Genomic DNA, 26,909 nt, shown 5'->3' with positions numbered 1-26,909 from the left:
TAAAAAAGCATTGAATCAAGGAGTCGGGAGACCCAGCTTCTGGTCCCAGTGCTATTGCTCACTTGCTCTGTGATCGCGGGCAAACTCTTTCACTTATCTGACCCTTCCTTCTCTCATCAATAAGTCAGAAGGGATTGGACTAGATGGTATCATCAGATCTAGATTATGTGATTCTAAATGGATGTGATAACCCTTGTCTATTTTCCCTTTCATCATTTCTGCCTCTCACATGTTTCTGCTCTCACTATGGCTGCTCTCTTGAAGATTATAGTGTCACACACACACTCCCTGATTTCTATCATTTGAACTGTCCCTCCGAGGAACCTACAACAGAGAGGAAGTATAAACTCTTTGAAGGCAGGGAGCCCTCTTTTATTTGTATCTTTGTATCCCCAAGCCCTAGCAAAGGGCCTGGCACATAATTGGAGTTTAACAGATGTCTGAATAGGACAGAGAAGCTATCTTGGGTTTTTTTTCCTCTGTATTACTTGAATTACTGACTGAATTCTATTCTCATCCCGAGTTGTGTGTCAGCACTTGAATGATGCCATGATGCATTGATTGCAGTTGGAAGGGCAATTAGAGCTTTTTTGGAAGTTGAAAATATCAGCTGATCTGAGGACATCCATCCAACCACCCCTTCCCCCCATGTCAAAGAATAGAACTATTCTGAGATCTAAAAATGTACCATGGCAGTTAGGCTCATTTATGTAGCTCATGCATCAGAAAATATTCTTAGTTCTTTTATTATTTTTATCCCATTAAGAGGGAAGTGGCCTACCACTTAAGGAAGTGGGTTACTTTACTTCCTGAAGATAATTTAACCTTCATTAATCTGACCTTTAAATGAGCATTTACATTAAAAAAAAAAAAAAAAAAGACCTTTTCCTCAATTATTCTTTAGTGAGTGACTCATGAGTATATAGCTTAAAGGGCTTGGGTTCAGGGCTAAAGGAAGAAGGCTTTACCACATATAGAGTGACTGTAATGAAGCTTGGTTGCCTAGAAAGATTACCTTTAATATTAAATCCTTTGATCATAATAAGTCTTGTAGTAAAGTGCAAATTTTAATGTATTGATCATTCTGAAAAGTGAATCTCAGTGGTTAAGGAATACATTGAGCAGTTGCAAAACAAAGCAGTGTTTTTGTTATCCTTTCAAATCCCTTTAGCAGTGTCTTCCTGAGGACATACAGTTTCTATAATGGGAAAAGACATCGAAGAGTTTGCCTTACTGACCATCGCTGGAAATCATGAAATTTTTAGCATTGCAAGAGTTACTTCTTCTGGGTTTCATTAATTTAGAGCTGTTATTTGGGCAGTTGCCTCACTTACAGGCACTTTTTGATTCGTTGTTTGATACTGCTTTTTGCCAACTGACTTAGATATTAGATTGGAAAAATTTTTAATCAGGATCCTTTGTTGAAAAATATGCTCTAGAAAACCTGTTCTTTTGCTTAACCTTACACGCCCATCAAATTATGGCAGACTTGAGCAAAGAAAGTCAGGGTTGAATAATAATTATAATAATTTTGTGCCTTTGAGAATAAATTGAAAGTTCAAGGTAACTAATAATAATGGTAATGTATATATGTACATATGAGGACCTTACTCATATTTCAGAGTGATTTTATCAGTCTGTAGCTTTATTTAACTCTAGGTTAAGAGCACACACTCTGCTAAGTAATGTATTTAAAGTCTTTCACAATCTGTCTCGAACTTATATTTCCAGACTGATTATATATTACTCCCCGTCATGTACTCAGCACTCCAGTTTAACTGGGTTAACTGGCGTACTTGCTCTTCTATACATGCTGTATATTCATCTCCTACCCTTGTACCTTTGAATAAGTCCCTTCCCCCATGTATTTCTTCTTTCCCCACTTCTCCCACGCTCCCTCCATTACCCCTGCCTTTGGGAATCCCTGACTCCCTTTATGGATCACTTCTAATGTCATCTCCTTCAAGGATCCTACTTATTATAGTTCTCTCCTTCTATCTCTAATCGCCATGCATTTATTTTGCAAAAATCCTATATTTTTCTATGGAAATGTTCTATGGAAATGCCCCTGTTCCAACAGCGCAAAGGCTGACTTAGTTATGTTTGCATTCTCAATACCTAATGGTATCTGATGTGCTTAATAAATGCTTGTTAATTGGTAGATGGCTTTAAAATTGAATACATCAATTTTGTAATGAATCAAAGGTCGGAGACAAATGAATGGAAATGTCTATATAAATATTTGGGAGTAAATAAAAATTTAATAAGTTATCAAATTATTACTGTTATGTTAGACATTTCCTTCATATAGTTATCTGATTTGGGGGAGGAGGTATCCTTTAATTCATGATATAGTAGAGTCAGTATAATCATAAGTATGCTATAATGGACTTTCACTATATCATTTTCATTTTATTGGAGAAACTAAAGCATAAAATGATTTAAGTGGTTTGAGTTAGTGACTCAGTAGCCTAGCTATTTATAGAACTTTTATCTTAGGATCTGTGGTCCAAGACTCACTGGGATTCCCTCCAAGTATTCTGTACAGGCTTTCTGGAAGATGATTATTGATTCTTTCTTTGAAAAAAAAAAAAACCCAACAATTATTAGTACTACTAAATACTCAACATATTTTTTACCAGTAAATCTGCCTGGAATAGATTTCCCTTTAATTACTGGACTTTCTCAACTGTTATCCTCATAAATAAGGAAACTTAATATTTCATAACTTAGAAGAATTAGCATTGTGAAACAGGATGGGGTTGTTAAGAATCCTGTAAGAAGTCATTGCCACACCAGCCTACTTTTGTATATCAGTGAAACTCCACAGACCACAAATCAAGAATTTATTAAGTTACTTCAGTCAATGTGATAAGTTAGCAGTTCCCTTGAGAGATTGTCTTTTTTGTGTTAGGACTGGCTTTATTAATTTTTATTATTTAATTTTAGCTTTAAATCCTAACATTCTTGGCTAGGTAGAATAATAAAGTTTCCTACAGTTGATATTCTATTGCCACTCTATGCATATACCTGCAGCTTCAGTTTGAGGGCTTCAGAGAGAGAATTGAATAAGTTTTATTGGGTAGGAGTTGTCAAGATGTTTTTTGTTAATATGTCTTTCTTAGATTAACTGGGAAAGAGTACTGAGAGTCTGGAATTATATTCTTTGTTTGTGTTGAAGAGATAAGGAGATCTAATTCTTCTATTCTCCTTTTGGGCACACCATCAAATCTCACTAATCTCATTTTTTAAATTAATGTAAATAATTTAAAATTTGTTTGCAGGAGTGAGGTATAGAATTCACAGGGTATATTATTGGTTGGTTATTTCTATGATTGTTGCTTTTAAAAAGCTTAATACACTAAGTATCCTATCTTACAACTCTCTCATGTGCATTTTTGTAGCATGATCCTACAGAGCAGAATCTGAAAACGAGAGTTTCTTTATATTGTTAGTTCTGATGCCAAAAAGGCTCCAGATCATTGGAGGGAAGTTATTTAGCCTGGAAAAGAGAAGTTTGGAGGGAAGGGTGAGTGGGGTAAGGGAAGGATGATGAAAACACTAATTATCTTTTAGTTATTTGAAAGATTGGATAAGGGGTCTCAGAAGGAAGGAATAGTAGAATTGGTGGAAATTAAAGAAGGCATTGTGAGGAAAAGCTTAACAATTAAAGCTCTTGAAAAATAAAATCAGCTGCAATAGAAGGTGGAACATTTGCCATTATTGGAAGTCTTCAGATGATGATTAGTTGATTTATTTTGGATGTTTCAGTACTGATTGGTTAGACTCTTAACCTATAATCTTATGATTTCTGATGGCTCTTTTAACTCTGAGGTTCTGCTATTCAGTGATGTTTTTTCCTATGGTATATTTTGCCCATATAAAAATGAAAGGTTGCCACAACTACGCCACAAATAAGAAATGAAATAGCAGCTGTAACTAATAAACTGAGATAGAAAGTTGTTAAATGATCTTATTGATTTTTCATAGAATTTCCCAAAAGGAAAAAGAAGATGAGATGATGGCCTCATACCCTACCCCATTAGAATTATGACATTATTCACTATAGATAAATGGCATTTTTTTTGTATGAGGATCCGTTTAAAGTGGTATCCAGGCAAATAAATTATTTCCCTTTATGGCTTTGTCTAGAAGAAATTTAGAGCAACTGGTTACCAGCACAGCTACATTATAATTGAACTCACGATATATTATAAGTGATAAGATTTTTGCGTCAGTCTTTCTAGCATAGATGAATGTTGAACTTGATAAGTGCAATCATTCCCAATGAAAACAGAAATTATCTGCCAAATTAAACCTAGTAACTTTTTTTTTCACATTGTGAAGGATTTGTATCGCCTAGTCTTTTGAGGAACTCCATTCTTTAAATATTTTGTTATTTTTTATAACTTCATTTCTCTTAATTGGTGAAGAATTTGTGTAATTAATGACACTGCCTCTTTCCACTGCAGGCTTGCAGTCTCCTGTTCCAGAGTACATTGTTGATGTAGAGTCTATGGATATCTTCCCAGTTGGTTGGTGTGAAGCAAATGCTTATCCCTTAACTCCGCCACATAAAGCAGTTTGTAAGTATAGTCAGCATGCCTAGTTATGTGATACACGTTTGTCTCAGTTGTGAAGAAATTCTCATTCCATGCCTTTTCATTAATTGTTTTTCCAGAGAGTTAAGGAGTTCCCATTTTTCCATTTATCTCTATAACATTTACTGATCATTTCCAAATTTGAAATAGTCAGGGGGAAAGGGGGGTTAAGAGGGAAGACAATGAGCATTTGTACAGTACTAAGTATTTTTACAAATATTACAAAATTACAAAGACATCAGAAGTTCTCATTTTATAATCTGCTATCACTAGCATCTCTGTATAGTTTACATATTTGAAAGATTCTAAGTGAAATGTGTATTGTTACTTTACATTTTTACACATTTTTACATTATTGCTTTTGGGAAAGGTATAATTTTTCTTATAGTGTTTTCTTTAAAAGATTCATAATGGCTCCAGTGATTTACTGGCCTATTGTAAACAGTTGGTTAACCAAAAGAATCATCAATAAGGTTTGTCATTCTTGAACCTGGTAAGACTGGTTTGTTTCAACATATTCACCTGTGTCAAAATTTAAGACAATTAAGTCTTGCTTTTGTGTTCCTGGACTATATGTTCCATAAGAGCACATTGCAAAGCGTCATGTTTAATTTCTTAAAGCAAAAAAGCTACAAGAAATCTTAAAGAGACTTATTACAAACTAAAATACTTGAATCTATTATTTTCATCATTTCATGGATGATTGGTTTTGGGTAAGGATTCATGCTGAGCTGGCATGTTGGAATTGTCTAAAAAAATCGAAAGAAAATACAGACTTTTGTCATTCTCAATGTGTTTTCCATGCCTTTCAGAGGTTATAGAATTACATCGTTCAGGCTTTGAAGAGGACCTTGGAGATGTAGTTTAGTATCCCCTCTTTTGACTCCGTGAAGAAATAGTGGCCCATGGAGGTTACCCAAAATCACACAAATGACAGTCCAGTCTAGAAATCATGTCTCTTCTGACTCGTACTTTAATAATCTTTCTCTTCTGCTGTTTACCTTCATATGTTATGTAAATTAGTCAGGAATTTGCTTTAAAAAAAAAGTTCACATTGATGACATTTGGCTATTTCAGAAGTGCAGAGATGCATCTGGATAGCACATGAATAGAGTGGTAGGCTTGGAGTTCAGATCCCACCTCAGACAAGTCTTAGCTGAGTAAAGTCACTTAACCTCTCCCTCTCCCTCTCCCTGTCCCTCTCCCTCTCCCAGTTTCCTCAATTATAAAATGAGGATACTATCAGCACCTATTTCCCAGGATTTTTATGGGGATCAAATGAGATATTTGTGAGCATTTAACACAGTTCCTGGTATATATTTTATTCATTTGTTTCACTTGTGTTTAACTTTTAGTGACCCCATTTGGGGTTTTCCTGGCAAGGATATTGGAAAGGTTTGCCATTTTCTTTGCCAGCTCATTTTACAAATGAGGAACTAAATGTTTGCCCAGAATCACACAGCTAATGTCTGGGAGGCTGCATTTGAACCCAGGAAGAAGTCTTACTGGCTTCAGGCCTGGCTCTCCATTCACTGTGTCATCTAACTGCTCTTGGTATATAGGAGGCACTTATTAAATACTTACCTACACCTTCCTTCCTTTTCCCTTCCTTCCAAATAGATATATTCATATATGTATGTAGATAGATATAGCTATTTTTTTCATGTACTGAGCTTCTAATCCCAAGTGGAAGTCTGACAGTGAGGGAGAATTTGGGCATGGTAGAGATCAACATATAGGAAGGTTTGATAGGGAAGAAAATGGATTTAGAGTATTACTTAATTTATTATGCTAATATAAGCTTCAAATGCATATATTTGACCTAGTTATACTATAACCAGAAAAACATGGGAAAATTGCTTATCAGAACTATGAATGTAATAACAGTTCATGACTAGGAAAAAAATTAAAAATGTTATTCCACTGGTTCAGATTTATTGCATTGATTCTCCTTATCAAAGGTTCTCACTTATCAAAGTTTTTCTAGCCACAAGTGTATTTCAGCTCTAATTGTACTATTTCTATTACTACTTCTATAGCACTTTAAGATTTGCACAGTGTTTTGCATATCTGATTTAATTCTCATGACAGCCCAAGGAGGTAAATGCTACTATTCCCATTTTATACACGAGAAAAGTAAAGCTATAAGAAATAGAAAGTGACTTGCTCATAGTCACACAGCTAATAATTGTCTAAGATGGGATTTGAACTCAGATGTGTTCTGAGTCCAAGGTTAATGTTACTGTCCACTGTACCACTTGACTTCCTCAAATACTATTAACTAGCTTTTATACCCTCAACAAAATTACCTATTTCCACTGGGCCTTCTTTCCACTAAAAAGTAGAAATAGTGCCTGGAGTTGAATAGTTCACATCCTAATGGAGGAGACAAGGATTGCTTCTAAAGGTGAATGGAAATCCCAGGTGGTCTTTAGGGCATAGATATAAACCAGATGATAAATTTTAAGTGGTGACCAGTACTTTTTCTGTATCAGAAGTTCAGAACATTATTATCAAAACCTTTCCAAATGCTGCTACACTCAAGAGACTGAATGCTGAGCCCCCCCCTCATTTTATTATTATTATTATTTTTTAATTAAAAGACTTGCTTCTTGTCTCCAAGTGTGCCTTAATTCTACTCTCTTTTACAATTCTTAGGTACGTTGAATATGTTACTGAAAGTTGTCAAGAAATATTCGTTCTTAGAGTTCCTTAAAATAGAAATAGGTTCAATTCAGTGAACATTTGTTAAATATCTACTATGTACATATAAGGAAATGAACTAGGCTCTAGGCATCTAAAGAAAGATCTGCTACTGCCTTTGGCTCACTGAGATTTAAATAAGGTACCCTCTAATATGAGTCAAATAAAGAGAAATGTGGTTACTGAAAATGAGATGTCTGGTCAGGGGACTATGAGAAATTTAGCTGCAGAGAAGATCCCCTGGGGAGGAGAGTGCCAGAGTGCCTGGCAAAAGCTTCATTCAGCGTTGGGTCTTGAAAGAAAATAGGAATTTCACTGGCTGGGGATCAGTGCTCGAAGATGGCTTTGTGGATGGGGGAGGCAAATGGGAAACAGCATGAATTTGGAAATAATAGGAATGAGAAGGAGTGCTACAGAGTATAGTTCTTTATAGCTGCAACATAAAGTATGCAGAGAGAGATAGGGGTGGTCAGATTACTTGGAACCTGACTCTGGGAGCTCTTGTGTGAAAAGATAAAGGATTGATCGTTTCTTCTCTGGCAAAGTAGAAAACACTGGGGTGGTGAGGGGTGTGCTGAGATCCCACTGGTGCAATGGGAAGATGGTGAGCTACTGTGTAAAAATAAGGAAACTGGCTGCAGAAGATCATTTACATTAAGTGGTGCAAGAGAGAGATGATGAGGGCCTGAACTAGAGCAATTTCAGTGAAGGGCAAAGGAAGAGTTAAGCTTGAAGACTAAAGAAATGTGGAGGATGAAGTAGGTTTTGAATCTCCTCTCATTCCCATCTGAGAAATACCCCCTTACCCTTTGCGCCATCACCACCACCTTGCAGAGGTTTTAAGATGAGAAGAATCAGTTATCCCCGACAGCTGGTGTTTTTGCCTATTTTCTCACGTCATTTCTAAAGCTTTGCCTTTAGAGCGATTCTCAGATTTCACCAGTACCAGCTCTGTCACTGACTTGATCCACATTTTAGTTTCTCACTAAATTTGATGTGGCTATAGCTGATTCTCCTCTGTGAGAGTAAAAGACCTTTGAGCTTTTCTGAGTGAAAAGATTATGTAAATTAAAGGTGAATATGATACCATTCCCACATTATTGCAAACTGCTGCATCTAGTGTCATGTTCCTAATTTTATGAACAGTCGTTGATCGTCAAAAATTATTCTAGGTCACTCATCAAATCCAGAGTTTCACAAAATATATGATTTTTTTTGGTAATGGACCCCAAACATTAAATATCAAAATGAGTGAAGTTTTGTGGATTATCTTAATTATCTCCAGGCCCTGCCTTGTTTCATTTCTTATAGATAAAATAGCATTTGGGATAATAAGGATCATCAGATCAAAGATATCTGATAGGAACCTCAGTGGTCATCTAAGCCTATATTTATTTTAAAGTTGAAGAAACTGATAAGTAGATTTCTTGGTGATAAGCATTAGGCAGATTTGGAACCCACAGCTTTTAATTACAGAACCAGTCCTCTTTTCCTTGAATGATACTGCCTGTCACAATATGATGTAGTGGATAGAAGGCTGACACTCCAGAAATAGGGAGAAATGGCTAGCCTCTAACATATACTATCTTTGTGACCCTATAAAAATCACTTAACTTCTCAGTCACTCAGTCAGCCCTCTAAAACCAGGTTTCCATTTGCAAAGAAGGTGTATTGCCTATATTGAGAGGGGGAATTGATACACCAAGAATTCCCTATATCATTAACAACAGAAATCTAGACACCCCCCGCCCATCTTCCCCAAAAAGAAAACTTGTAGTTAACAATTTAAAGCATATTATGCTTTTTTTCCAATTTCACAGCTTTTGATGTGTTGGAATTAGTTCCTGCTTATTTAGAAGGAAATGGAGTTTATGCCAAAATTAATAAAAGCCAGGAAGTGATGGTCTAATTTTATTAAGGTGAAGAATAGACAGTAATAAATCTAAATGAAATGGGTTGTTTGCAGGAAAATATTCTCAAATGAGAAAAAAAAATCCTTCTGTTTATGTTAATGTTTCACAGCCAAATTTACAGTTCATCAGGCAGTCCCTTTTGAAGAGTAAAATATGTTTTAATTAAAAATTATACCTAAGTCAAATTATATTGCTGTAGCAGTAGTATTCAATCTTTACAGTTTTTAATAGAAAAAAAATCATGCTGTATGATCATGCTTGCGACAAGTACAGTGTTTCTGTATTTTACAACATCTGAGTTTTTCCACTGTCTTTTCGTAAAAGAACATTCAAAATATAGCATACTGTGCAGTGATAACATTAAACATATTCTGTCCTATTTAGAACAAGTTTCTGATATGCTAATAACTTATTTTATATGAGAAGAAATTATTATATGATTGCAGTCATTTCTCTTTTTGAAATGCTATCTTTAGGACATTATATTTTTAAAATAGGCACTTTCTTAAGACATAGTTGCCTCTATGTCAGAATAATGGAATTTAATTTTTTTTCTTTTATCTGTTTTCTAGTACAAAAGAAGAGAAAGATTGCAGTCGTACAACCAGAAAAACAGTAAGTTTTCTCCCCTAAACCACACTATTGATATTTCTTCCATGAGGGATGCTGTAAGGAACAGTTGAACTGAAGTCACTAGAGAGCTAGTAAAACGATCAGTCTGGGTACCATATCTTTTCCTTCATTCGTTCCATAGCTGCTAATTCACCTGCTAGTGGGAGACATTCAGGATCTAGTATAATTAAAACAAAAAGCCAGGCTTGATGCATGAGGAATTACAGGATCCCAGAATTGTTAGGGATTTCTTTAGATACTTCATGTATCATTTTCGATCCTTCCAGATAACATAGTCTGGTTGAATAGTCTAACTCTATTTATTACATTTCATCTTATTCATCTGCTGTGATCTTTTGTGGATCTTGACTCTGTTAGCTAATACATTATCAATCTTCCCTAACTTTCCGACTAATGTAATTCTGGTAAAGTTCCAGAATTGAATCAGAGAAGAATAGATTTTGGGGAAACTGTAGACTTTTTTTTACTGGCCCTGCCCCTGGCATCCTATGTAGGCAAAGGGCGATGTTTTAAATACCAAACTTTTAGTGGTATTTTTCTCTGGCAGAAACACATGGAATCCCACTGCCTTAAAGAACTAAAAGTGATATCACAAAGGATCATTGGGAGGCCTGGGGTGAATGTAAATAGATCACACCCAACACAGATCCGGCGAGGAACTTGCGTTAGGAAGAGTAGATATGCTTTTTGTGTATCAACAGCAGAGGATGACAGGTGGACAGTCAGAATACTCCAGGAGTAGCTTACCTTGTCAGGAGAAGGCCTTTAGTCTTTGGGTGGGAAGTTTGGGGAGGAAATGGGCAGATTTGACAGTATGTCAAATTCTATCATTCTGACTTCTTCCACTAATAATAGTTGCAAGTCAAAATCATTTAACCTATGAACTGGGAGACAGTACATGCATCGACTAGGGTACAGTTGCAGAAAAGGACAACCCTACGGCCCAGTAGATTGTCAGAAAGATCTGAGACATTTAATATCTACCTTAGTTTCCTCATCTCAAAAATTGGGGTAATAATAGCATTTACCCCTTAGGGATATTATAAAGATTAATAGTTTTACAATGTCTAGGTCATAGTAAGGATTATATAAATGTTAGCTATTTAAATCGCAGCAGTAGGACAAATGACTAATCTGAGGAGCCATTAGGGTTATAGTGGTAGGTTACCTGAAGTCCGGAGGGCATAGTAGCAGGGCAGGTAGTAAGAGTTGTTGGATCTTAAGGAGCAGTGGTAGAATGGTAATATTTAAAATTTTCAATTTAAAGCCCCTTTAACAGGAGAGACATTGTGGTTGAGAGTCGGCTTCAGGGCCAAAAAGATGAGGAGGTAAAATCTTGCCAGTTTATGGTCATATAACCCTAGACTGGTCCTCTAATCCCTCCATGTCCTGGGTAATTCTGTAAAATTATAAATCAGAGAAGGTACCAGCTTTCAGTAATGGAAGAAATTCTCTCATCTGGGAATTGTTCCCCATATTAATGAAATCACAAATCCAATTATTATACCTATCCCTTAATTAGACTTACAAGACTTTAGGCAGATGAATTTTCTTTAAAAACCTGGCCTTAGATAACCCTTCATCCCTGTCCAAGATGCTGATTCAGAAATCCAACTCCATTTATTAGGTACCACTTTCTAATTCCACCATTCTCTCATAAAGTCTTTTTCTACAATTATTAGGAAGAAAAACGCTATCCTGGTTCCTAAGGTTTTTGGTTTCTTGCCTAAGGCTTCATAGTATTTAAAAGTTTTCTAGGGTCTAGTATTATCATGAATCACTGAAAGTGAGTAGTTGTTAATAAGTCTTAATGATCTTTTAAAAATTCTTAATCTTGGGATAGCTAGATGGTACAGTGAATAAAGTACTAGCTCTGAAGTCAGGAGGACCCGAGTTCAAGTCTGATCTCAAACACTTTAACACTTCCTAGCTGTGTGACCCTGGGCAGGTCACTTAAACCTAATTGCCTCAGCCAAAAAAAAAGTGGTCTTGGTCTTTTCCTGGGAAAGCCAGTAGAGCTCTGCTATCAGATTAAGCAAATTCTCTTCCTCCATAACTCATCTCTTCTTCCTCTTACATTTCCTGAATGATATGCTTCTACATCATCATTCTTTGGAAGATAAGCAGCTACCTCCTCAAGAGTATCTAACTTCCTTCTCTTTTAGAGAAACCTTGTATTTTTTACTGAATTCCAGAGACTCATTATTCTTTTTTCTCTTTCACCTCTATCTTCCTCCCTCATACCTCTTGAAAGAGTTCAGAATTTTCTTCTGCCTTTTGAGTTTTTTTAAAATTCTGTTTCCAGACTTGAAGCCCTTTTTCATCTTCCTTTATAGGATTACTTCATTCCTTCTGATAACCTGGAGTGCAAAGGTGCATCCTTTAAGCCCTTTTAAATTCCCAATATAAAAGTCTTTGGTTATAGCTTAAGTACAGTTACTTCACAATGAAAGACCAACATCCAACTCACAGTCTCAGTGTCATTAGAGTACTGTCCTTGCTCTCTGTACATCATGTAATCAAAATTCTTGGTCTTTTTTTGTTTTATTTTATTCATAAAGCTTATAATCTGATAACTTTTAAAACCAACCACCAAAATATATGCAAATTATATTAAACCAGGATAGGTAACTGGTAGAGTTTGCTAAATGACTCTCTGGATACTGAATAAGTAATTCTGTGTAAAGGTTTTCACAAAAAAATAATAATTTCAACCTTTGAGCACAAGGACTGTGTGGTTTATGAACTACACATCTCCAGTCCTTAGCCTTGAATGTAGTAGTTGTTGAATATCTATTGAATTTCTTGAAATATTTCCCTTTAGTAAATTAAGTTTTTTCTTGTCTCAGAACTCAATTAAATGAATATAAAATGCCTCATCTGTACATAATAATGGTAGGTTCAGAGTTGGTACAAAGTTTAGGTAAGACATGCCTCCTGTCCTCATGGACCTTACAGTGCAGTAGAAGCTTATACAACTGTATGAAGTAATAGGATTAATGTATCAGAGACTTTTGCTTTAGGAGCTGGAACAAAGTATTTTATGAGATCTGAAGGGGGGGAAAGGGTCATCAAGACAATGGAAGCTATATGCTTTGCATTATGGGTTTATTGAGAGAGGCCAAAAGTATATTTCTTCACTCACCAGGTCATATGTAAAATCAGGCTTCGAAGTTTCTTTTCCTCTAATTGTTTCATTTATTTTTCTGAGTGAAATGACATGTATATTTAAAACATTGGCTCTGTGCCACATAGCAGTTTTGAAAGAAAATGCAAAGTTGAGATGGTTTGCGACAGTTGGGTTGAAGAGAGTCAATTTAGTCTCTGGTACTTGACATGAGAATTCTTTTTATTATTAATGGGACAGCACAGCAAGCAGTATGACATGATAGACAAAAAACTTGTCTCTGAGCTAAAAGGATCTAGATTTAAGGTATACCTGTGAAATATTCTAGGTGTGTGACCATAGGCAAGTCATCATACTTCTTAGTGCCGGCCATAAGTTACAGCTCTGTTGTCACTATTTGTCTGTAGAGTTTCCACACCAACCAGGTGTCTCAAATTGATAAAATGACAAAAGTGGGGGTAGGGAAGGCAAGTCATGCGTGAGCTTTAAAGAACATTTCAACCAATTAATCAATTGTATTTATTAAGGGCTACTTTGTTCCAGGAACAGTGAAAAGTAATGGGGATTCAAAAATGGGTAAATGATAGCCCCTGTCTTCAAAGAACTCACAGTCTAAGTGGGAATGGTAGAGAATATTTGTTTACTTCCATTTTAACCTATTAAAACTTAAAACTGCAGGAATATTTTGGGGACACCCTGCATAGGCAAAGTTTTCTGTTGCTTTTACATGTTTTATTTCCCTCAACAATTTTTGTTGCAGGTAATTGTTAAAAGAATGTAACTGGAATGAGGGAGAAGCTTGTCCTTGATGACCCTTTTTATTCCTGGTAGTTATTGAGATATTTGGGATCAAAGGGTAGAGGAACTATTTCCTGTGCTAGCAAAATTACAAGTTTCTAATAATCCATTGAACAGTTCTAATTGAAATATGTGAAACATGATTACATACTCAATCTGTAGCTTTATGTACCAATTTTAAAGCAGTTTCATAACACTGTTTCATAAGTTTTGACAGTATTAATGATTAGTTATTTCTTGCTAAGCCCTATAAAACAAATTAATTTTTTTGTCCTCATTTTACTTTGGAGGGACTTAACATGAAGAGATGTGGAATAAGTTCCCTAGTTTTCAATTAAAACTCAATGTTCCTGCAAATATAATAAAAAAAATTTTTCTAAGTGAGATGCTTTGAAAACCCTCACTTTTATGTAATTGTGTAATAAATTGCCATTTATTTTACCTCAGAGCCTTTAACCAAAATATATCACCACCAACAAAATATATTCCCCAAGTCTTCATCTTCCCTTTAGGGAAGTAGTACTGTACTAGTCCACAAGGTTCTTCCAAGTGTAGCACAGTGTGGCTTCTTTTTTAAACTTGACCTTGGATTTCATTGATATGGGAAACTTCCAATTAGAAAGTTCTCTCTATCACTGTAGTGCCACAATTACTATTCTTTAGTTTATAGTCTCCTTGGGTTCTCAGAAGTGACACAGCCTATCTGGGTCTTTGAGAAGCAAGGCTTGAATTCTGGATTATTGCAACAGCCTGATGATGATAAGTTTGCTTTCTTCAGGTCTGTCTGTACTCCAATCCGTGTTTCATTCAGCCATTAGAGTGATTTAGACTAAAAGTCCAACCATGTCATATACCCTTCACCCATTCATTCCCTCCAATGGCTCCCTAACTGCCTCTAAGAGCAAATGCTAAATACTCTGTTTGGCACTCATGCCCCTGTATAACCTAACCCCCTCCCGTCCTCCAGTCATTCTGTACCTTACTCCCCAAAATGTGCTTTTCCCTTCAGTCACTCTGGCTTCTTAGCTGTTGTTCAAAAATGATATTCCTTCTCTTAACTCTGAGCATTGTGTTTGGTTGTCCTCATGCTTGGAATGTGCTCACTCCTCATCTTCCACCTGCTGACTTCCTTTAAATCCTAACAAAAATCCCACCTTGTAGGGGAAGCCTTCTCCAATCCTCTTAAGTCCCTTTTCTTATCTTTCCTTTCCTCTTCATGCTGTATGCAGCTGTCTTTGTTTATATTTATTTGCATGCTGTTTCTCTCATTAGATCCTAAGCTCTTTGAGCTTTTACTTTTTATTTTTTGCCATTTTTTATATTCTCAGCACTTAGTACAATCACTAGAATACAGTAAACACTTAATAAATGTTTACTGATTGGCTAGATTCATATCTTCCAGTTGCTGAGGCAAATTTTATCCATTATGCCATAATATCCTCCACAGCTCTTATATTACTGACATTAATGACAATATCTATGGCTTACATTTGGACTTGAATCAGTCAGTGTTTTACTTAATGTAAAACAGACATGACATAATTAGTATCTTATCAGAAGCAACACAGCATCTCCAATTTATTGTGGTAAATCTTACAGTAGCAAATGAGAGTGTGTGGATGACAGGCCCCTTTTATTATTTCACGATGGTTTGTGGATTAACATTGACGGTGAACAACTCCTCTAAATTTAACTTTTCAGAAATTATTATTCACACTGCTCCAAGATGCATATATCCCTTCTTGCTATCAATAGGGTGGCCACACATTTCTCTCTTAATCTCATGCAGTAGATTAATAATCATAATGGACATTTATGTAGCATTTTAGGGTTTACAAAATATCTTATGTACATTATCTCATTTGATGCTTACATTAACTCAAAAAGATAGGTTCTAGAGGTATTATTCCCAAGAGTTAGCTTAACTGACTGTCTCCTGGGGATTCTATAGAAAGGATTGATGGCAGGGTCTGAAGTTGGGTTTCTTCTGACTCCAAGGCTAGTATTCTTTCCAGGACACTAGATTTCCTCAAAATAGTGTAAGCAGGTAATGGGAAGGTATGGTTCTCATAATTAAACACAAGTTCCCTAGCAATATTTGTTTGGCTTTGTTGTGTTCTGTTCTTTATTAACAGATTGCCATCCACAGTGCCTGTTGAGAAAATACCTCATGACCTTTTTTCATTTCCTCAGCCAGATACAACAGGTGAGTTAATCCAGACTGAACCTAGCTGCTATCCTGTTCCTTGATGCCCAGGGTAACAGGTAGAATTTTTAGGTAGATCCTGATATCTCACTCATCTTTATAGCTGGTTCTTTTTCTCAGGTTATTTGGATATTTTTTCCCCCTTCTTTCACCAATAGTCAAATGATGCCTTTCCCCATTTCTGTCAACTTCTGGCCAGTAGCTAGATTAATTTTTGTTTAGTAATACACATTTTTACCACATTATGACAGATTCTTTGACTATTGCATTGATTTCTTATTTTTCCTTTAATTTGAATGTGTTTGAGAATTGACAATAAGTTTCATGGGTGTGGGAGGTGACGGAGTTGTTTTTCTTTGGAAAAAAATTAATATGATTTTTAAAAAAATCTTTGTTTTCTAAAAATGTTTTCTAACTCCTTTGTTAATCTACAAGATAATAGTGATGGTTGCATATTAGATAGTATTTGTTTAAAGAACACTGTTTTCTTTCCAAATAAAAAAAATAAGCTAATTCTCTGAGGTTCAGAAACTTAGAAATCTTAAAATGTAAGATCCCAAATTTAAAAGCAATAAGACATTGAAAGAATGTCCTTACCTGAAGCTATTTTTGTATTAAAAAGAATAATTTTATGGATAGATTTATTAAATTATTTTTCTATGAATGTCTTGGCAGGGTTAATCCTACTGAAGAGTTTTCATGCAACTGTAAAAGCTAATTTAATAGTCTTTCCAGTTGTGTAGAATTCAAGTCTGAAGGAACAGTTCAAACAACCATGTCAGCTACTTTTTTATAGTGAATAATTGTTCTTTTACTCTCTTTTTCCTAGATGTAGGAAAATAACTTTTACACCTTTTTACCTTTTGTGTCTTTTGTTGAACTCTTCATGTGAGAACAAGCCTTCCTGAAGTCTTTTGAAACTTCTCATTCCAACTGGAAATCATTTAACTGAAACATCAGTGTTATTCAGAATTTAGGGCTGATCTCTTCAGCTAGGATTTAGCTAATAACTTAATTTTATCTACAAGTTATAAGAGTTTGCTGGAGACAAGCAGTAAACTTACCTAATGAGCAATTACGTTTTGTTGCCAGACACAAACATCAAAAAATCCTGTCCTTTATAATTATTCGGAAAATAAATTTTACGCATTCTTCCAGGGACTTACAGCTTTCTTATTTAGAATTTTTAAAAAAAAAAATTTAAATGCCAATTTACTGCACAGAGAGATTAACTGACTTGTCCCTTTCTTTTAATAATAACAACAGTAATAATAATTAATATTTATATAGTGCATTAAGTGTTTACAAAGTGGTGGTTTACATATACCATTTGATCATCAGAATAAAACTGAGTTAGATTAAGTTATTATTCCCATTTTTCAGATGAATAAACTGAGGCTGAAAAAGGTTATAAGGGACCAGGGTCACAAAAATAGTAAAAGTCTGAGCCAGAATTTTAGTTCAAGTCCTACTGATTCCAAGTTCATTTCTTTCTGCAGTTTAAGAATCATAATTGCATTTATAGAAAGACATAAACCTACAGGTCTCTACTTGGTTATTTTTCCAAGTTGCTCCACAAGATTTTGATGAAAATACATGTAGCTTGATTTTAGGCCTGTTTTCTCTAAAATTCTCTAGCTGTAAACCTTCTTTTTTGAGATCTGTTCCCTTTTTAACTCTGAATTCCCTATCAGTCAGGATGCCTGATGACTTACTTCTTCAGGGAGCTTTGCCAGCCCAATGAATTCACACAGATTTCTAGCTGTTCCCTGATGCACAAAAATTGTGATCCTCGAGTAGGAGCCATGCTGATTATTTTTTTTTTCCTTTAGGTACTGTCAATGGGAAATACTGCTGCCCTCAGCTTTTCATCAACCACCGGTGTTTCTCAGGCCCCTACCTGAACAAAGGAAGAATTGCAGAGCTACCTCAATCGGTTGGACCTGGCAAATGTGTGCTGGTTCTTAAAGAGGTATCACCCTTTCGTGATTATGGGTTATTTCTTTTAGCATGTTGATGAAGTCATTTTGTTACCATTGATGGGACTTGAGAACAAAACCTTGGGGAAATAGGATCATAGTCCAAATTATTGATACACACACACACACACACACACACACACACAATATTGTCTCATTTTTGAAAATTAAAATTCTGTAATTTATCATCAGTGTTTACAGATGTAGCTGCAAGACACTTATGAACAGTTCAGGTTCTTGTAAAAATATATATTGTAAAATCTCCTTTGGTTTGAGGATACAATGATTACTTACAAAAACCTGTTGCTTTTCCTGACTTTTTTAGAGAGCATGTCTGGCAACCTTACTCTCCCTTCTCCCCCCATTGGGTCTTCTAATACTTAGTCATGGAGGAATCCCTCCATTTCTGAACTGGCCACACCAGACTGGTCATTCCGTAGCCATTTCTAGCTCAGCTCCATAACTGTGCATCACTTGGGACCCAGAGAACATACCATTGACAGACACTTAGTTTTATATCTATCATATCACATCCCACACACTATCGATAAGAAAACAGTTTATTCCATTGTAATCTTTTCTATTAGAAGATAACATAGCCGGAAAATAATTCCTCTGGATTTTGCTGGTGTTGACTTGGATCAGACTCTGGTCCACAACAGCAAATCCCCTAATCGGTTTCTTCACCTTTTTGGAAGGGTGTAATTATAATTGTCCAGCCAAGAAATGAATGGTTACTCTGCTTTTAGCAGAGTGCCCATAACAGATGGCCAGAGGATTGAAGTCTGCCATCACTGGATCATGTTTTCCTGTTAGTCTTGAGAGGTTTTTCGAACGAATCTGTTTCCTCCTGCCTTGTTGTTTTGTCGTATATTTTTGTTTCACCTAATGTTGTTCCTTGAGATAAGGTATTCCCCCAAGTGTTTCTTCCTAAGACTCTTAGATATATTCAAATGAATACATCTTAAAATAAAACGATACTCAATTCTCCCTAACCACCCTTCCTTCAGCCAGCCTTGTTCTTTCCTATCAAAGGAGATATGCCCTTTCCTGAGATTTATTTCAGTCACAGATCTCTTCCCTCTGGGTTTCAGTGATATCTTTGAGTTCAAATGTGCCTACTTGCATTTGGATTTCTAATTCACTTTGTCTGTAAATAACTGAGGCTATATCCTTGAAGATGTAGGACTGAGGTGATGTGGTAGAGTGAGGGGGAAAAAGCAATTGATTTGGTTTCAGGAAAATCTGGCTTCAAATTTCACTATGGTACTACTTCTATGACTCTGGGCAAGGCATCCCTAAAACAACAACAACAACAAAAAAATCCTCTGCCTCAGTTTCCTGATATGTAAAACAAAAAAATTAAACTTGATGACCTCTAAAGGTCCTTCAAAATCAGTGATCCTTTCTTGGGTAGCTTCATCTGAGCATGTCCGTTACTATTTTCCTCCTGCATTGTATCAACTCTTTAGATATCTAGCCTGGGGATTATAAATAGGCTGTATGTATTCCTATTATGTCTTTGCCTAAAATCTTTTGATTTGCAAGACTTCAGTCAAAAATACATTTTTTAAACAATCCCTATCAGTGGGGCAGCTAGGTGGCTCAATGGATAGAGCATCAGCCCTGAAGTCAGAAGGACCTGAATTCAAATCTGGTCTCAACACTTAACACTTCCTGGCTGTGTGACCCTGGGCAAGTCACTTAACCCTAATTACCTCAGCAAAAAAACCCCGAAAACAAAACAACAACAACAACAACAAACAAGCCCTGTCAGTTATATTTCATCCATGGTCCTTAAATATCATCCCTATTTTTTAGATCCCATAATTCAGAAATCCAAATCTCATTCTTGACTACTTATCACTTTCATCAGCTTCACTTCAGAAATTGTTTTCTTTTTTTGAAGTCCTTGATTTCAAACTTTAAAACAGTGATTAAAAACAATGATAAAAACCATACAGTGTCCTCATGGTCCCCAATTCTCAGCTTCTAATATAAATTGTCACCATGAAAGAGCAGAGGTAGGTGATAATTCTCAGATTTGGGAACCTCTTGGTTGCCTTCTAGGTACATGAATTCAGAAGACAACAGACAGATCTCATTGTTATTAAGTCATGTTGACAAATGGAAGCCTCCACCAACCTCTATTATTCTTGGCTTTTTCTTCTAACTCTTCATCGTGGGGTATTATGAGCCCCTTTAACAGTCTTTCCCCTCTTTAGATATTCAATAATCCTTTTTCTCTTTCTCTTTCTCTTTTTTATCAGATATTTCTAACTTCTCATCTTCTAATACAATTCTGTTCCTTAATCTCTCCTCATCCTTTTTTATTCTTTATTTCTATATGAAATCCTTTTCATTTCTCACTTGATTAGCTACTCAGAAGAATAATGAATGGAAGCTGCAGGAAGACAAATTTAGACTTCATATAAGGAAAATAAAATTCTCCAATAATTTGATTTGACCAAAAGTGGAGCAAATTGTAGAAATCTTAAGAAAATTCTAAATTATCACTTTTCTGGGGAATCAGTAGAAGGGATTCTGTTACAGGTGTTGAGCCTGTTTGTAGTTTTCTTAGCAAAGATACTTGAGTGGTTTGCCATTTTGTTCTTCAGCTTATTTTACAGGTGAGGAAACTGAGGCAGACAGGGATAAGTGTCTTGCCCAGAATAACAGAACCAGTAAGTGTTTGAGGCTGGATTTGAATTTGGGCCCTTCTGACTTCAGGATTGTCACTCTATCCTCTGCACAGGTATAGAGTTGTCTAGATCCCAGTTTCTTAAACTGTGGGATTTTGTAACTAAATGGGGGGTTACAAAATTTTGACTTAATATCAGTAAATGTATGGTTTGTATGCTTTATATACTAATATACCAAGATATTTCTTGGGTGAAAAGGGGTTACAAGTGGGAAAATTTTAAAAAGCCCTGATCTAGACGACCTTTTAAAAAATCTCTTCCAACTCTATGATTCTTTGTTATTCTGCCTCTTTTCAGGTGAGCTTGTTCTGGGTGGAAAAACAAATGGGATATGTGGTATGATGCCTCGATTAACAATATCCATGTGTTTTGCCATGGGACCACCAGCCCAGAAGAAATTAAACTGAGCTAAAAAGATATCAAGTTGTAGGCACAAGGAAGAATTTTAATAAAAATTTAAAATGAGACCCTTACTAGTTATTGCCTTCCTGAAACTTGCTGCTACTTGGTGCCCATAGGCACATCTTTGTTATGACTCTGTGTGTGTATATGTGAGGGGGTGTATGGGGTGTGTTGAAAAGGCCTGGGAAAGTATGTTGTAATGGATTTTTCAAGGCTGTTTCTGAGTGAATTGTCTTTTCCAGTTGTTGAAATAAGATATTCAGATATCTGTCAGGTATGTTGGCCAATAGGGCAATCTAGGTTAAGCCCATTCTACGCTTGGATTGTTTGACTTTTATTAAATGATTTTTTTTTTTAAAGTCAAAACTAGTTAGTTCTTTCTAATCAGAAAGCTCATGCATGATGTGTGATAGGTGACAGTGGCCAAATTTCAAAGCCAGGCCTGAGGAGTTTGCTGATGATAGAGCTAGTTTTCTGCTGATGTTTACAAAGTACGTGAGGCAGGGAAGGATTGCAAGCTCTTCAGTTCCATAAGTGTAAGAAAAATATAAGTTACGCCAAACCAATATTTATGCTAATGCTTTTCCCCTTAGCATCAGTGCCTCTCTGTATGTGTGCGTGTCTGCATGTGTGTGTGTTTAACATTTAACATTGAAAAGGTAATTGAAGAGAAGGCAGAGCATATCTGTTTCTTTAGGCAGTCGGTGAAATTAGAAATACATGTTTAAAAATTTGCAGAAGTGGATTGGGGGGGCAAGTGTAGAGGATTGGATTTATATCTTTTTTTGATTTATTGATCAATTTGGGTGAATTTTTTTTCTCTTCTGTAAAAAAAAAATTTGTCATAATTGATAGCTCTTTTGGAGGGGATGGATACTGGAAAAAAATCATAGTGATGTAAAATAAAAGCAAAGGATATCAGTGTGTTTAGAAAATTCATAATACTAAATGACCTTTCATTTTCCAGCAATCTGAAGAACAACAGTAGTGTCAGTGTTTGTTTCTATAGGAATGGTCTTTGGAAAGGTAAAACCTAGAGTGAGAGAAATGATCTGACTTAATTAGTTATTAAGTGGGTACTGTGTGTTGGGCTCAGGGCATACAAATACAAAGAATAAAATGATCTTAGACTGGAAAGGGTTGTATATTACAATACAGGAAATAGCAAGCCTTTGTCTGTATGTTTGGTATAAATATCAAGTGAATGTAGTAATTTGGAAAAGCTATTTTTTTAAAGCTTTGTTGCTAGTATAACAGAAGGATAGAAATCAGTGAATTCAAGGATGGAGTAGAGCAAGGAGAGACTTTTTGAGAGAAGACGACCACCTACCAGGGGTTCTCAAACTACACCCTGCAGGCCAGATGCAGCAGCTGAGGATGATTATCCCCCTCACCCAGGGCTAAATAAAGGCCCACAAAACAAAGTTTTTGTTTTTACTATAGTCCAGCCCTCCAACAGTCTGAGGGACAGTGAACTGGCCCCCTGTTTTAAAAGTTTGAGGACCCCTGGACCTAGAAGCTTTTTGCAATAGTCTAGGTTAGAAATGATAAGGGCCTGCTTCAGGTTCATCAGAAGAAAAAAGAGAAAAATGGTCCAACAAAAAGACTTGGTAAATCAAGATTGGGATTTATCCGGGTGAGTGAGAGTCCAGAGTTAAAGTTAATAACTAGGTTAACAAACGTGGATGATTGGGAGGATGATGGTGTCCCCAGTAGTAATAGGAAACTCTGGAACATTTTGGTGGAAAGATCTTGAATGCAGTTTTGGGAGTATTGAACTTGAATGTCTGTGGAACATCCATTTTGAGATGTTCAAGAGACAAGTTGATAATGTAGGATTGAGAGAGAGTAGGATTGAGTATATAAATCTTGGAATCATCGGGAATTGAGACCAAACATAGGGAAAAGAAAAGAGGGCCTAGGAAAGCCTTGAATGAAACCCATTCTTAGCGGGTATTGTGACATAGCTAAAGATCTGGCCAAGGAGATTGAAAAGCAGGTATCAGATACCATGGCCAAGAGGACCAGGGGAAAGAGCCGTGTCATGAATATCTGGGGGGAGACACTATCTAGAAAGAGAAGGGAAGCAAAAGTATCAGATAAAGCCAAGAGGTCAGCAAGGATCAAGATTAAGAAGTCCATTAGATTTAGCGATTAAAGACTTCATTGGTAACTTTGCAGAAAGCAGTTTCATCTGAAAGATAAATATGGAAGCTGGATTCTGTTGTTTTTATAAGTGAAAGGAGAAAAGGAAGCAAAGGGTCTGGTTTTAGATTTTTTTTTAAAGTGTTTTAGATGAAAAGGAACAAAGAGGGAGGATGAAAGTTAGTGGTAGGATAGGATCAAGTCAATGCTTTTTAAGAATGAGGGGACATGGGAATGTTTTAGAGATGCATGGAAGGCAAGGCTAGAAGGAGCAATGGGGACCAAGGAAAGTTTGGGTGCCTTCACGGAGCCCAGGGAGTACAGAAAGTGAAAGAAAATGTATCCAAGGTAAAGAGAAGCAATGTTAGCAAGATTTAGATAGGTCTCAGTCAGTCTCTGAAGGTGGATGAAGTGAGTTATTTCGTCAAGAAAGGTAAAAGTAGAGAGCTAACCAGTGCAACTGTCATTAATATTTAAAAGATGGGGAAAGATGAGAGAGCTACAGAGAGAGATACAGAGAGATACAGAGAGAGAGAGAGAGAGAGAGAGAGAGAGAGAGAGAGAGAGAGAGAGAGAGAGAGAGAGAGAGAGAGAGAAGGAGAGGGAAGAGGAGGGGAGGAGAGAGATACAGAGACAGAGAAAGAGACAGATTAACTGAGAGACACAGAGACTGACAGAGACACACAAAGACAGAGAAACACAGAGAGACAGAGAGGGAGGGAGAGAGGGAAAGAGAGGGAGGAAGGAGAGAGAAGAGAGAAAGGGAAGGAGAGGGGAAGAGAAACCGAGACAGACTGAGGTGGGGTGGAAGGTGAGAATGAGAATGTGATCACTCAAGCTAGAGCTGGGGCCAGGTGCTGCAAGATGTAATATTGCATAAACTGGTGAATCATTACTGTGACAAGGAGATGTTAATGATGGTACTAAAGGCAGTGCAATTTTCTCAGTATGTATGCTGCCCACACTCATGCAAGGAAAGTCACATAAGCTGTGAGACTCAGTTTAATGCCGCAGCTGCTTAGGCATGTGTGTTGCTCATGTTTGGAGGAGCAGGGGAGGGATAATAGGTCATTAAAGGAGAAATTTGAGGTGTGAGGACCAAGTCACTGTCATTAGCACATTCTGAATCATTGCATCCACCTCCTTTCCCTTTGGTAGCTCCATTGCTTTGAAAGGGGCACTTTTCCACCTGTATTGGAGTGGGTCTGAGGAAGACCCCTCCCCTTAACTCTGTAAACTCTGTGATTCTGTTGCCTCTGATATAAAAGAGAAATTCAGATGTTTAGCTTTTTAAGTTCTCTGTAACCTGATCCCTATTAATTTCCCTGCCTCATTGACTATTCTCTCTCCCCCCCATGCGGGAATTCACCTAATGGGGCTTTCTCTGCTCCTCCCACATAGAAGTTCAGCTTTGTCTTCCTTGCCTTTGTCCTGCCTTGCTTGGAATACACTCTCTTCATACCTCTTTCTTTAAGATGGGAGTCCAGCATTATCTTGTACCTAAAGCCTTTCCTCATTCATTATCCTTTTCTGTGTCCTCTTTCCCAAATTAAATTGTATTTAATCATTTTATATTTATTTTCATCTGTATACACTTGTATATTGACTTATCAGTTCATTCGTTAGAATGTAAACTCCTTAAAGATACTATTTCCTTCTTGATGTTTGTATACCTAGTACTAGGCACTTAATAAATGCTTATTGATTAACTGATTTACTTAGAACTCCAAGTGACAATTTTGGAAAGCAAATTGTCCTAAAATATAAATCATCTGGATTGTGGGAGGCAGAAGACAGTTTCAGTGATATCTGTAGTAGGTGCTGGTATTACAACTCTATGTAATAGAATAAAAGTGCCACCTTCCTAAGTGCAGCCTTTATTGAGCAACCTTTCAGCCCATTACCAACCTGACTCTTAGGGTTTGTTAGAGATCACAATCCATCGTCACAGTTCTTCTCTCCAGCTTTCTTGGGATAATAGATTATTAGCAAGTCTGCAAAAGGTTGCCCTCTAGTAATTATCTCTGGATTTGAGATGGTTCCAGTAAGGATGACAAATATAAGCCAGTCAAGTGGATTATGATTCCCAACAACACAGCAGAGGATTGAAATATTGCCCATCCACACTATCTGGAGTGGAAAGAGAGGGGACCGACATGCTGTCACTGAGGATTCCGGGGGCCTATCGCTAGCCTGCTTTGCTTCACTGACATGTGAAATAGGTTTGAGCTGGAGGTTCCAATGAAATCTCAACTTGTTACACTGCATTGAAGCTTTATTTGGTCTCCATGCCCTAAAGTTCTGTATTGATGTATTGAATGGAGTGCCTGCTAACCTCCTACCTTGGTTGTTCTTTAGGTTAGAGAGTTCTTTGTCATTGATGTTATTTTCTATACAAAGAAATGAATCCTCATTACTGCCAAAAATATTGGTTTGATGAACAGATGGAGAATTTCCTACTTGATTAATTGTCTCTCTCTACTTTTTATTCTTAACTTCTTGGTCAGTAGGATATTTTATCCAGATTAAGTTTTCTCTATCTTCATTATACTTTTTAACTTATTAGCCAGGAATCTTGCTATACATTCATTGAATACTTGCCAGTTTTTATTGACTTCTCAGTTTTTAGAGAAGAATTAGCAAGTTTTTATGACAAAAGAATGCAAGAGGGAAAAGCACAAATTTTAAATAACCTGTGCAGTTTATAAAGCATAATAACTTAGAAGACTTAAAATTATCTTTGCTATATGACTAATGAACTCCTAACACCTGTTAGACTTCTTATCCCAGTATTACTTAATCACTGCCTTTATAGGAATAACCGTCTTTTCATTCTACTTTAATAATCGTTCACCCCATTCTTAATTTTACCCCTCCCATGTCACACTTCATTTCTTCTCACTGGGTCTTTTGGAATTCATGGTGCACAAATATACTTTTATTCTGGACCTCTTCCTCTCATACGCTTCCAGAGACCTGCCTTTTCCCAGATGCTGCTTTTTTTGTTTTGTTTTTTTTAGTACTTGCTATATGTACCTTCTCTCAATTCACTGGTTCTAGAGAGTCAAAACATTCCTCCTGCCTGCTGCACTTCCAGATGGCCCTTTTGTAAACATCTCCAGCGGCCTCCCTTCCTTTGGAATTTACTAGACTTGTTTACTCTTTACATACAGATTATGGTTAAGATTTGTCTGCTTGCCCCCAGCTTATTCTCCTTTTTTTTTCCATGGGTGCAGCACCAACTACTCATCTCTTATACTAAGGCAAACTACTACCTTTGATAAAGGTGAAGTCCAAGTTAAAGCAGGGGAGCTTTCTTTAGGACAGTTTTGTTAGTTTAAAAATAGAATATTCTCTCTAATTAATAATATTCTTTCAGGTGCCCTAATCTCTCTCTGTTTTTTTGTGGACATTCTTACCATACATAGATTTTGCCATTTAGGTATAAATGTTACACTTCCTTAATCGGTAACTGATATTCTGTATCTGTTCACAATTTCTTGTCATTCACTCACACTCAAACCCATTTTTCTCTCCATCATGGCTCCCAATTCTTCTCCCTTTTAATTCTTTTTCAGGTGATTACCCCTTCTCCAACCGCACCTTCATTTTTTTTGTTAACCAATTCAATTCATAATGTCCCCTACTTTGACAATCCTTTGACTTCTTGTCCTTTAGTTATATTCATTCTGTGCCAAAC

General features: G+C 36.4%; 1 protein-coding gene across 2 annotated transcripts in view; it reads left to right on the top strand.

Moving 5' to 3' along the window:
• Positions 1–26,909, top strand: part of SFMBT2 (Scm like with four mbt domains 2) — a 295,646-nt gene that overhangs the window by 217,089 nt on the left and 51,648 nt on the right. For both annotated transcript variants that reach the window (XM_031938506.1, XM_003771404.4), the window contains exons 12-15: positions 4,473–4,586; positions 9,790–9,832; positions 15,911–15,981; positions 17,814–17,953. In XM_031938506.1, the coding sequence (XP_031794366.1) occupies positions 4,473–4,586; positions 9,790–9,832; positions 15,911–15,981; positions 17,814–17,953 (368 nt within the window). The remainder of the gene's footprint in view (positions 1–4,472; positions 4,587–9,789; positions 9,833–15,910; positions 15,982–17,813; positions 17,954–26,909) is intronic.

The sequence above is a fragment of the Sarcophilus harrisii genome, chromosome 5, assembly GCF_902635505.1.
Source record: "Sarcophilus harrisii chromosome 5, mSarHar1.11, whole genome shotgun sequence".
Classification (NCBI taxonomy): Eukaryota; Metazoa; Chordata; class Mammalia; order Dasyuromorphia; family Dasyuridae; genus Sarcophilus; species Sarcophilus harrisii.
Note: the sequence above shows the minus strand (reverse complement) of the source record. Positions and strands in the feature narration are given on the sequence as shown.